At 32.6% G+C, this 13,651-nt stretch overlaps 1 protein-coding gene across 1 annotated transcript in view; it reads right to left on the bottom strand.

The window, feature by feature from the left end:
* LOC114326373 (probable inactive peptidyl-prolyl cis-trans isomerase-like 6) overlaps nucleotides 1-13,651 on the bottom strand; it is a 63,910-nt gene that overhangs the window by 16,447 nt on the left and 33,812 nt on the right. Inside the window, exons 3-5 of the mRNA XM_050641630.1 lie at nucleotides 9,440-9,502; nucleotides 5,271-5,362; nucleotides 595-795 (exon numbers count right to left, since the gene is read on the bottom strand). Coding sequence (XP_050497587.1) covers nucleotides 595-795; nucleotides 5,271-5,362; nucleotides 9,440-9,502 — 356 coding nt within the window. The remainder of the gene's footprint in view (nucleotides 1-594; nucleotides 796-5,270; nucleotides 5,363-9,439; nucleotides 9,503-13,651) is intronic.

The following is a 13,651-nucleotide window of genomic DNA, read 5'->3' on the forward strand; positions in this document are numbered from 1 at the left end:
TTGTTCCAACACAACGAGAACCGTCATGTAACGATCACGTTATTACAAAATAATACGTTCCATGCGTTCTGTGTATGTATTCCGTGAGTTCCATGGGATATTTTGTTTACTGCGCAGGACGGTGATCGATATATGGACGGTTTGTCGTTGTGTTGGAACAAACCATCAAAATACTCCAATACTCCAAAAAATTTTTTGGAATTCTGAACTGGTTACTAATATCTTTGCGGGTTCACTTCATTTTTCCAAAGGCACTGAAAAGAAATTTAATGTAGGTATGTGGTATTTTTGAGAAGGTAGTTGAACAACCTTCAAAATCACTTAACCCCCTTCCCATTTAAGATTTTGGGGGTTGTGTTCGTCCGGTTAGAGGGTTGATGTAATTTAGTTGAAAACTGGTCTACAAAATGTCCCCCTCATAAATAAATTTGAAATGTTTTTGCATATTTTTAGATTTCCCATAGGGACAAAATTGTAGACAGTGGTACCTTTTCAGATTGACACTTTATGACTAGACTATAATTATCAGATAGGTATATCCATATGAATGTAAAAAAAGTTATTTCGTTTAAGATAAAAATGTTAAATACATACCCAAAAGCTACGTAGTTATAATCCATCCAAGGAGTTGGGGCCAAAGTTATAAAAAATTGTGTAGAGTTTTCTTTATGTCTACCTGTATTCGTGGTACACAAAACACCTCTTCTGTCATGTGGAATTACATAATTTTCACAAGGCATCTTCCTCTCTGTCAAATTCCACCGTCCGCATTGAATCCAACTATTTTTCACTATTCTTTTCAATACAAAGCCAATTTACGTATTTATTTATATTATACAGGGTGTAACAAAAATACAGGTCATAAATTTAATCACATATTCTAAGACCAAAAATAGTTCGATTGAACCTAACTTACCTTAGTACAAATGTGTACATAAAAAAAGTTATAGCCCCTTGAAGTTACAAAATGAAAATCAACTTTTTCCAATATATCGAAAACTATTAGAGATTTTTTATTTAAAATGGACATGTGGCATTCTTATGGCAGTAGCATCTTAATAAAAAATTATAGTGAAATTTGGACACCCCATAAAAATTTTATGAGGGTTTTGTTTCTTTAAACCCCCCCAAACTTTTGTGTACGTTCCAATTAAATTATTATTGTAGTACCATTAGTTAAACACAATGTTTTTAAAATTTTTTTGGCTCTTAGTACTTTTTCGAAAAGTCAGTTTTTATCGAGATATTTTGAATATTTGTCAAATCCACCACATATTTGTATATGGTTAAGTACGATTATGGAGACTTGGTAGTAATATGAAAATTTATACATTTTTAGGTATATTTTGAACCATATTAAAAAAGAAGCCACATCTCGATAAAAGGTGCCTTCTCGAAACAATACAAAGAGGCAAAAAAGTTTTAAAAACACTGTGTTTAACTAATGGTACCGCAGTAATATTTTAATTGGAACGTACACAAACATTTGGGGGGTTTAAAAGAACAAAACCCCCATAAAATTTTTATGTAAACATATTAAAAAATAGGCCTCAACTCGATAAAAACTGCCTTATCGAAAAAATACTAAGAAGCAAAAAAGTTTTAAGAATATTGAATTTAACTAATGGTACCACAATAATAATTTAATTGAGTCGTACACAAAAGTTTGGGGGGTTTAAGGGAATAAAACCCACATAAAAATTTTATGGGGTGCAGAAATTTCACTATAATTTTTCTTTAAGATGCTCCTGCCATAAGAATGCCACATGTCCATTTTCAATAAAAAATCTCTAATAGTTTTCGATATATTGGAAAAAATCGATTTTCATTTTGTAACTTCAAAGGGCTGTAACTTTTTTTATCTGCATATTTGTACTAAGGTAAGTTAGGTTCATTCGAACTATTTTTGGTCCCAGAATATGTGATTTAATTTATGACCTGTATTTTTGTTACACCCTGTATTATAGGTACATAATTTATATATTATCCAGTTGAGTCCTTGAATCTTTACCCGTGCGTCATCATTTAAAGCATACGAAATAAGTCGATTATAAGTCGGAAATTGAAATTTACTAAATGCAACAGCAAGTGACGGTAAGTGACTTGCTGTTGCGTTTAGTAAATTTCAATTTCCGACTTCATCGATTTATTTCGTATGCTTTAAAATGATGACGCACGGGTAAAGATTCAGGGACTCAACTGTAGGTACAGATATCAATCTAAAAAGCCACCCACATGCTAAGAGAGCTTGAACATTGAATTTAAACGAAAAGAAATGTGTATCTGTTAAATAAACTTTTTTTCTGTTTTTTTGGCAGCAGTAAAATGTATTTTGAATTAAATAAATTACATACACTCTTCTTTTGTGTCGATGAATTTAATTCAAAAATTTTGTTTTGGACACTGTGTACAAATAGTTATCTATGTTAATGTTTATTACTGAATAGAGAATTGAATAACTTCTCAAATGAGCTAGCACACTACCCCTATTTTCATTTAAAAAATCATCAATTACGTTATCACGCCCAGATGGATGACGTCACTAGTATTAATATATTATATATATTAATGAGTTATATAGTTTAATTCATTAATACTTTTTGTCTTTTGACAACGACACCCGATTTGGGCGTCGAAACCTTAATAAAATCATTTTTTTAGTAAAATTGTGGCTTATTTCTAATCAAAACTAGTAAATTACAAAAATGCCACAAGTAAATAGCTTCAGAACAACGTCACTAGTATGGTATATATTTCAAAAAATCATAATTTTGAAAATAAAAATCGACCTGTTTCGGTATTTATTTCCAAAATCGCCCATTGAAAAATTAAATTTATTCCATAATTTTTCCCCTCACTATATATTATATACATATTGTGTAGTATATTATTAGGCTATTGATTATATTCAAAATAAGATAGCTAAAAGGAACTACAACGTTAACGGTGTTTTATTATTTCATATGGTCAATGGATATCTATATATGAAAAAACCGCGGAGTGCTACCATTTAAAGGGGTGCGTTTTTGAAAAATTGGTGAATTAGTCCCTGGGCACAGGTTACATTAGGGTGAGTTCTATGCACTTTTGGTACAAACATATCTACATAAAAATTGTTCCTGGTTAAATTTTCTATCTAAATATCATTTTTGAAAGTCAATGATACTTTTTTTTTACAAAATATATTCAAAAGAAAAAGCACAAAGAAACCCAAAAGAAAGAAATTTTGTTATTTGCCCCATAACCTTTGTCCACGAGGATATAGGTATAGACATTGCTTTACAGAAAAAAAAACCTATATATTTCTTCTTTAAAATGTTGTTTAGTAGAGGTAATTAGGATTTATAGTTTTCGAAATATGATTTTTCAAAGTTCGCCACTCACAGCAATTTTGGGAAATTTTCCTGGTTATTTCGCAAATATTGTTCTGTAACTTTTTTCTACGTAACTTTAGGTATACACAATGGTACACGTAATAGGAATAAAAATCAATTACCTTTAAAATGGTCTACTGTATAACGTTGGACGACTTTTTTTAAAGAGATTATGGTTTTTCAAGTTTTTATACTTTTAACGATTTTTTATAATATAATATAAAAAAAAATATTATTATTATATAATATATATTATATAATATTATATTATATATAGTATATATAATATAATTTTATATTATATATTATATAATACCTGATATAAAAAAAATATTATTTTTTACATTTTTTACGATTATTTTTGAAATTTCTCATTATAACTTTTTTTCTTGTACATGAATATACTATATATTGCTCAATAAAGAGGGCTTACTTTCTGTTCTTTAAAAGATTGTGTATCATCTGTATTTAAATATGTAATGGAAACCGAGTGATTCTTTGATATTTTTTTACCTATATTATTTAAAATTATTTCTTTTACAAAAATTACATAAACATTAGTCTTAGAAAACATCACTTTAGTTAAAATTATTTAAACGTTGACATTTAAAAATTTTTTAAAATCAATTCGTTAGCATTAGCTTCAATATCTTCCTCTGACACCTCAGTTATCTCAGAGTTCCCACAATTAGTAACCATGCACATGCACCATTTGCAGAATATTGAACAACTAATTCCTATCTTCCTACAACCGCAGTTTTTTGTACATCCTTTGGTACATTTACATGCTATTTTTTCAAGCAAATCTTGTGGTGCAGGAGCTTTGACAGTAAATATTGGAATTAATCCATATTTTGAAGTTTGCCCAGCCGAGTCAAGTGAATCCAAAGTATTACCTATAAAAAATAAGATTCAATCATAACACACAATCACATAAAAAAGTTATAATATGGAATTTAAAAAATAATCCTAAAATCAAAAATCGTTGCAATTACTTATTACACTTTGAAAAAGCATATCTTATTCAAAAATAATCCTAGAATTTTTTGTAATACACCATTTTAAAGTAAACAGAATAAGCTTTCTTTTTTATTATATAATATATACCAAAATGTAGAAAAACGAAGTTATAATGGGAAATTTAAAAAATAATCGTAAAAAATATAAAAGCTCGTTAAAAGTATAAAGTCTTGAAAAAGATAACCTCTTTAAAAGAAGTCGTACAACATTATACAGTAGAACATTTTAAAGGTAATTGATTTCTATTCCTCCTACATGTACCATTGCATATGCCTAAAGTTACGTAGAAAAAAGTTACAGAACAATATTTTCGAAATAACAAGGAAAATTGCCCAAAATTGCTGTGAGTGGCGAACTTTGAAAAATTATATTTCGAAAACTGTAAATCTTAATGACCTCTACCAAACATAATCTTAAAGAGAAAATATGTAAGTTTTTTTTCTGTGAAGCAATGTCTATACCTATATTTCCGTGGACAAAAGTTATGGGACAAAAAACAAAATTTCATTCTTTTGGGTTTGTTTGTGCTTTTTCTTTTGAATATATTTTTGTAAGAAAAAGTATCTTTGACTTTAAAAAGTTATCTTTAGATAGCAAATTTAACAAGGAACAATTTTTATGTAGACGTGTTTGTACCAAAAGTGCATAGAACTCACCCTAATGTAACCTGTGCCCAGGGACTAATTCACCCATTTCTCAAAAACGCACCCCTTTAAATGGTAGCACTCCGCAATTTTTTTCATGTATAGAGATTCATTGACCATATGAAATAATAAAACCCCGTTAATGTTGTAGTTCCTTTCTATAGTACATAATCAATAGCCTATATGATAGATATGTAATAATAATTATTGTAGATATGTATTTAAAATTTACCTGTGAACTGGAGTGCCAGTATAACCCCCGTTTATATCTTTGCATCTTTTAAGAAAATTTTCACACGCTAGAGGTACCAGATCATTGTAAAGCTGTAAAAGCAACATCTACTTAAAAAGTAATCGTATCAGTAAAGTTACCATCATTATTGCCTTGCTATCTATTTTGATTGTTTTAATTGATAAAATCTAATACCTGATGGTTGAGTCCTAGGTCCTAGACCATGCAGAATTTTTATCTTTAACCCAGCTATCTTTTTAATTTTAACCAAGAATAACTTTTTTTCGTAAAAAGTTCTGCATGGTCTAAATCCTAAAGGTACGTATAGATATGCCGTGTGTGCGCTGCGCGTTCGTGGCGCGTTCGTTAGATTAGTACGTGTTTTCAAGTTGCGCACAAACGGCGCGCACACGGCGCGCATATTTATACGTACCTTTAGATGTAACCATCAAATATTAAATTTTAACAATTTTATAGGAAGTATGTTAAAAAATATGAATTTCGCTCAAAAGTCAAGTATCTAGGTACCTTTATTTTTCACAATATTAAGAATTGTTATGATAAGTTGTTTATAATTAAATACTATATTTTAGTATGCAATTATATACTTCTAAATGAGGTATTGTAAACTATAAAGGTACTTTACTCTTGACCCAAATTCATATTTTTTATAAAACTCGTATAAAATTGATAAAATTTGATATGATGGTTGCATCTTAAGTTTTAGATCATGTAGAGCATGAATAATATTTTTTTTGTAAAATTAAAAATAATAGAGTTATCATATTTGTTATAAATGAAAATGATGTTGTATCCCCAATTTGAGAAAAATGTTAATTTTTTTTTAATTAAGAAGATATAATAGAACATAGTTTTCAATTCCAGACAATTTTCCTTAATAACAATTTTCAATATTTTGAAAAATAATACTTACTTGACTCTTGAGCGATTCATATTTTTTGATATACCTACGTCGTATAAAATTGATGAAATCTTAGGTTTTAGACCATGCAGAACTTTTTTTGAAGTACTTATAACTTTTTTCCTTCATTTTCGTAACATTCAACAGGCAATTGATAAATAAAGCCAATTGGCCAAACAAAAGAGATAATCGAATACTTATAAAGTTAAATTTTGATAAAATCACAAGAGGATAAATATCAATATAGACAGAGATTCTCATCATGTAACACACTAACTCACCATAAGCGAGTGGTACACCTCTAATTTGCGAAAAGCTACCATGATAGGCGAACGGCAAATTTTGGTCATCCTTTATGTTTTCGAGTTTTCTGAATCCGAATATGAAATTTATTTTTATCTATATTTGGTGTAACAGGTTTAAAAATCAAATTTTATGCATAAATGCGAAAAATCAATTTTGATGATTTTTCATATTTACCTCGCTTAATTTTTGTTCGCTTTAAATATACTCAGTGACATTAGAAACAAGAAGGAATCATTTCTGGAACTTAATTTTTTGGCAACAGGTTACATTTTCAAAGATGATACAGTAGCGATCAACAGGTAGCCAAAACGCGTTCCAGGATTGCGGCTGTAATTTTGAATATTTTTTCGAGATATTTGGCACACTTATTCGTAATATAATAAAGAATGGCCGTACAGAGCCCAATTTGAAAAATATATTAATATGTGGAAATTACTCTGTAATTAAATACAATATTAAAAAAACGAGCCTGTACCGCCATTAAGAAGACCAAAAAAATACACTTTCTTCAAATAAACTTTTTTACCCGATGCCTAGATTTTGTGTCATTTTGGAACTACTAATGAAATAAAAAATTTTAGTAGTTCCAAAATGACACAAAATCTAGGCATCGGATAAAAAAGTTTATTTGAAGAAAGTGTATTTTTTGTTCTTCTTAATGGCGGTACAGGCTCGTTTTTTTAATATTGTATTTAATTACAGAGTAATTTCCACCTATTAATATATTTTTCAAATTGGGCTCTGTACCGCCATTCTTTATTATATTACGAATACGTGTGCCAAATATCTCGAAAAAATATTCAAAATTACAGCCGCAATCTTGGAACGCGTTTTCGCAACCTGTTGATCGCTACTGTTTCCTGTTAAGAATAAAACGATAAAATTGGCAAGACTTTTTATTGACATGTAATCAGAAAAAAAAATTAATAATGTGTTTGGCGACCCCCTAGCTGAATACACTTCTGTACGCGTCTAGGCATTGACAAAATGAGATGATCGATGTCTGGTTGTGGCACCTCGTTTCAAGCAACTTGAATTTCATGGATTAACTGTGCCAGAGTCTGTGGAGGATGGTGCAAAGTGGACAGTCTCCTCCCCATCATATCCCGCACATGTTCGATAGGATTTAAACCCAGTGAACGGGGTAGCCACGGCAAAAAATTAACGCCAGCTTCTTGGAAAAAGTCCATAGTTTGATAAGAAATATGGGGACGCGCGTTGTCTTTCTGAAAAAGGGCGTTTCGACGGCCGTCTAAATAAGGCAGTAAACTGGTTTGTAAGATGTCATCAACATAACGCGCATCTATCATACTGCGTCGAATAAACAAAAGTTGTGATCGGCTACCATAGGCATTAACCCCCCAAACCATTACAACTGTCCTGTGTAGATGCCTCTCAACAGCAAACCTGATATCTCGTCGACTTATCATCTGGCGAAAAGGCGTCGTATGGCGGCATCTTATCATCTTACGTCCATCATGCATACCTAAACAAAATCGCGATTTATCGCTGAATGCTGCATTATGCCATTCTGCCACCCAATGCTGACGTTCTCTGCACCAATTCAAACGTTGAGGACAGTGGTCCGCAGTCAAAGGAAGCACTCGTGGGGGCGGAATGAAACCAGTCCAAAGGCTCAAATGCTACGATATAGGTTACGTCTAGTAACAAGTCTACGTTCTACTCCAAACCATTGGTCAACTATTTGACTCGTAGTAGCAAAACGGTCTCTCAGACCCAGGAGTCTAAAGCGCCTACCTTGACGCCCTGTGGTACGCCTCGGTTGACCAGTTGGTCTTCTTCATTGGTCTTCTTCGTGTTCCCCTACCTTCGTTTGTCCACACACGACATCCTCGCATAAATGTCACTGCCGTACAATTAACACGACGGCCAATTTCGCGATACGACAAACCCATATCTCTATAGGCAATAATTCTACCCCGGTCAAAATCTCTAAAATGGTGGTAATTTTGGTGTCTTCGAACTCGAGGCATATTCTTGCACTGAATACAATTAGACTGAGGAATCATAACTAAAATTATCTGTACTAACTGGTCTTTATATAAATTGGTCTTTTCCCAAAAAAAAATTAAAGATAAAACTTTATTTTTACAAAAACTATTAAGGATAAAACATTGATATTGTTATCATAGCATGCTTATAGTCATTGTTCTGCCAAAAAATTAAGTTCAAGAAATGATTCCTTCTGGGTGTCTAATGTCACTGATATTCCTTTTGAAAATTTTAGTGCGTTATCTTTGAAGAATTTAGATAACAATGATATTTGTCCAAAATGTTTAAACAAATTAAAAGAGAAATTGTTAATTTTTAAACAATTTGTCGTCAGATTTCGTTAGTTTCATGTTTACTTAAAAAAGTTGGGTGACAGGTGACATACTTTTTAGTTGATAATTTTAATCAACAGAGCATTAAAACATGAGTTATGAAGAAGTTTTCTGGAAAATTTTAAGTCAAAATATGCAATAGGGAAAAAGTTATGTGACTTTATAGACGTGTGGAAATCTCCCAGAAAACGCTTATTTCTCGAGATACTGACCACGGTGTGGTGAATGACTAAATTTGATCATACTTTATGTTTAAAGTATTGTTTAAACATTTGGGACAAATCTCATTGTTATCTCAATACTTCAATGATGACACAGTACAGCGAGGTAAATATGAAAAATCATCAAAATTGCCACCAATCATCTTGTCATCTTCCACCAATTCTAGATAAAAATAAACTTCATATTCGGATTCAGCTACCTTGAAAACATAAAGAATGACTAAAATTGGTCATTCACCTTAAATTTGATTTTCGTGGTCGGTATAACGTAATTTTAGGGGTTGCTGCCGCTCGCCAACCATGGAATACCTTTTTACAGTTCTAACAGCATATACATAATATAAAATATTAAAATATCGAATAAAGTGTGCTTACTTCAAACATCATCGTTCCAACTACTTGATTATTAATGGCTATGGTAAAGTAAGCTATTTGTCTCTAAAAAACATAAAATGTATAATCAGTCTACGTATATGAAGTCTACACGAAAATTATTGATGTGAATTATTGATGTGTTTAATATGATATATCTTATACAGGGGTCGACACAAGTCAGGCAACAAATTTGCATTAAAAAAACTGCATCGTCAAAATGAATTTATTCGATGAATTTACAAAAAGGATTCGAAAAAGATTACTGTAAGTGTTCAAATTGATGCTCATCTTGATCAATGCATTTATTGCAACGTTTCGCAACGGAGATGCAGGTCCAGCGAAGCACGTTAAGCTATCCGCGAAGATTTTCAAATTTCTCTTCAATCCAGTTTGGAGGTGGGGAAGGGTGCGTATTCCTCTTGAAAAAAAGCGGTTCTTGAGAAGGCCCCACAGGAAGAAATCACAGGGTGTTAGGTCACATGGCAGTGCGGGCCACTCAGCGATTCCTCGTCTGCGTATGAATTTTACAGAATGAACATTAAGGTACTCCCGCACACATGCCACGTAGCTCGACGCCCACGTGCTATCACGACACCGATAAAATTGACTGAAGAAAAAGCATGAGCATGCTTCGTTTTAACATTGTTCGACAGCTTTGCCAGACTTATGAGCGTTGCCGGACTCATGCAGATTTTTCGAGAGTATTGTCTGACTTAGGCCGACCCCCGTATGTATTAACAACGTATCTTCCCAACTTCGTCTCAAAAATAAGCTGTTCAGTTTTTATTTTCTAACAAAATTTTTTTAATTATTTCAAAAAGTTACAGAAGAATAGAGGGACGAAGCTTGCATAAGGAATCAAATGAAAACGGGAAAGTTCCGCTGATGAAAAATTAGACAGATTAAATTACCAATTTTCTAATTTTACATAATTGGCGTAAGATGCCTCAACTCAGCAGATGTAGGTAGTGACCACAGCCTAGTATTATGTAAAATTAGAATCACCATGAAATGCTTCACACCTAAGAGAGTGGCTCCAACACAAACAAAAATCAAAGTCGAAGGACTAAGTACGGAATCCACAGAGTACTTATATAGAAAAAGAATATCAGAGAAGATTGCTGATAATGAAATATTAGAAAACGACAACATCGAGGAAAGCTGGGAAAAACTCAAAAGTAACATAATTAACGCAGCAACAGAATCGCTTGGAGAGAGGAAAGTAACGAATACCAATATATCAAAAAAGAAAACCCCATGGTTTCGAGAGGAAGTGAAGATAAAATGTGAAGAAAAGAAGAAAGCCTTTTTACAATACAGAACACAACAAACACAACAGGCATACAACCACTATAAAAGAATTAGAAACGAAACAAACACTTAGTCAGACAAATAAAAAAGAACACTGGGAGAGTTTCTCAAAACAGATGGAACACGACTTCTACGGAACACAAAAGGAAATATGGAGAATGTTCAGAGGACAAAGAAAAGAGATGAACGAACTAATAAAAACGAAACACATTCAGAAGGAAACTTGGGCAGACTATTTTCGATCCATTTTTGCTAAAGATAACAATAACGAACCACCAACACCTGAAGTGACAACAAACGAAGAAATAAATATTGAAGAAGCAGAGGTAACGGAAGCATTAAGGAAATTAAAAAATAGAAAATCACCAGGAGAGGACAGAATATCGAATGAACTCCTAGAGTATGGAGGACAAGACCTGACCAAACAATTATTAAAACTAATCCAAAAAATAATAGAACAAAACAGAATACCACAAGAATGGAGATCAAGTATCCTAATACCTCTCTTCAAAAAGTGAGAAAAATCGGACCCGGAGAATTACAGAGGAATTAATTTATTAAACACAACACTAAAATTAACGACCAAAGTAATAACAAACAAACTGAATAAAATTATAACATTAGCAGAAGAACAACAAGGTTTTAGGTCGGGAAGATCATACACCGACGCTATATTTATAATGAGGCAGATTCAAGAAAAATCGTTAGAATACAACAAACCGGCATACTTATGTTTCGTGGACCTCAAGAAGGCATTTGACAGGGTCAAATTAAAGGACGTTATCCATTTATTGTACGCAAGAGAGGTACCTCTAGGAATAATTAAAACGATCGAAAATATCTACCAGAACAACAGAATAAAAGTAAAAGTAGATGAAGAACTAACTGACCCAATTGAAGCTGGCAATGGGATAAGACAGGAAGATTCCCTGAGTCCTCTGTTGTTCAACCTGATCATGGACGAAATAATAAAAAAAGTAAGAACAAAAAAAGGATACCAAATGGGAGAAAAACAACTTAAAATATTCTGCTATGCAGACGACGCAATACTAATCTCTCAAAGTGAAGATGATTTACAACGTATGCTGCACGAATTTAATATAACCTCTAGAAAATTTAACATGTTAATTTCCCCCAAAAAGACTAAATGCATGGTTATAACAGCAGATCCAATAAGGTGTAAATTAGAGCTGGAGGGTCAAATAACAGAACAAGTCAAGGAGTTTAAATATCTAGGCATCACACTATGCAGCTACGGAAAGCTCGAAACAGAAGTGGAAGATCAGGTGAATAAAGCAAACAGAGCCGCAGGTTGCCTGAATGAAACAATATGGAGAAATAAAAACATCTGAAAAGAAGTGAAAGGCAGAATTTACAAAACAGTCATCAGACCAATAATGACATACGCGGCAGAAACACGACCTGATACAGAAAGGACAAAAACAATGCTAGGCTAGAAACAGCAGAGATGAAAATATTACGAAAAATCGATGGTAAGACGCTGTGGGATAGAGTTAGAAGTGCAGATATACGAAGGAGATGCAAGGTGGACAACATTAATAACTGGGTGAAAAGCAAAAGAGTGGAATGGAACAACCACATAAGCCGAATGACAACAAATAGAGTAGTAAGGACGGCGAGAGACGGTTCCCCAATAGGAAGACGATCAGTGGGAAGACCACGAAAAAGATGGAATGACAACTTACTGGAGGCACATTGAAAAACAGACAGAGTAATGTCTATATAAAAAGAAGAAGAAGAAATTACCAATTATATCGTCTTCAAGAGAAGCAGGTAGTAAGCAGATTAGAGGAAGAAATAAATAAAAGGTTAGGCTAGAGAATCCAGTCAATCACGAAATAGAAGTAGAATGGGGGATCATACAGACTGCCATTTCCGAAGCAGTGGAAAAGTGTATAGGAGGAGTGTATTTAAAGAGACATCAAGACTGGTTCGATGAAGAATGTAGGAATGCTTTGGCACGAAGAAACAGCAAAAGTACAAATAGACAGAGGAAATAGGTACCCAAAATACGATCCTAACTATGTGGCTAGAAGAACAGAAATTAAAAGAATTCGCAGAAAGAAGAAAAGAGAACAGCTAGAAAAGCAATTAAAAACCATAGAAGAAGCCTTGATACATAAACAAAGAGGTAAACGATTTCTACCAAGAAGTTAAGAAATCGAGGGAAACAAAAAAATAATAATATAAAGTATTGCAGAAAGGAAGAAGGTTTACTTCTAAAGAGGAATTAAAGCCGTGGGCCGAATATTTCGAAGATCTTTTAAATACAGCCCAACAAGAGGAGCCAGAGGGAAATGAACCCACGTGAAACGTGGAAAGAACCCACTCTGAATAAAGTTAATGAGGTGTAACAAATAATAAGAAAAAATTGTATTCCACCTGAAATTTTGAAGGTACGCGGCAAAAGGATGAAAAAAATACGCTTGACATTTTGGCAAAAGGAAGAAATGCCAGAACAATGGAATAGTGTATCCCTTTTATAGATATTTGCCTGATCTACAAATGATGTGCGATCGAAAGCTATACCTAGGGGTATATTACAAGTAGTCTATAATATACTTGCAAAATAAAAAAAGCCCAATAGACCAGGGCGCATCTGTAAAAATATTAGTACATTTGGACGTTGAGAGGTGACTCAAATTTTTTTGCAGAAATTGCTTGAAAATAACTCAAATAATAATATTTGAGTTATCCTCCCTCACAAAAAGGTCCGGAACATTGTTTAAATAATCAAAATGTCAAAAAATGAAGGAAAAATTCGATATTTTTCTTGGTTTTTTGATTATAACTTTAAAAGTATTCATTTCCGAGAAAAGTCGTACTGACATAAAAGTTGCGTAATTAAATTTCCTACAATATAGAATTGGTTAAAAATTT

Source organism: Diabrotica virgifera, chromosome 1, assembly GCF_917563875.1.
Source record: "Diabrotica virgifera virgifera chromosome 1, PGI_DIABVI_V3a".
Classification (NCBI taxonomy): Eukaryota; Metazoa; Arthropoda; class Insecta; order Coleoptera; family Chrysomelidae; genus Diabrotica; species Diabrotica virgifera.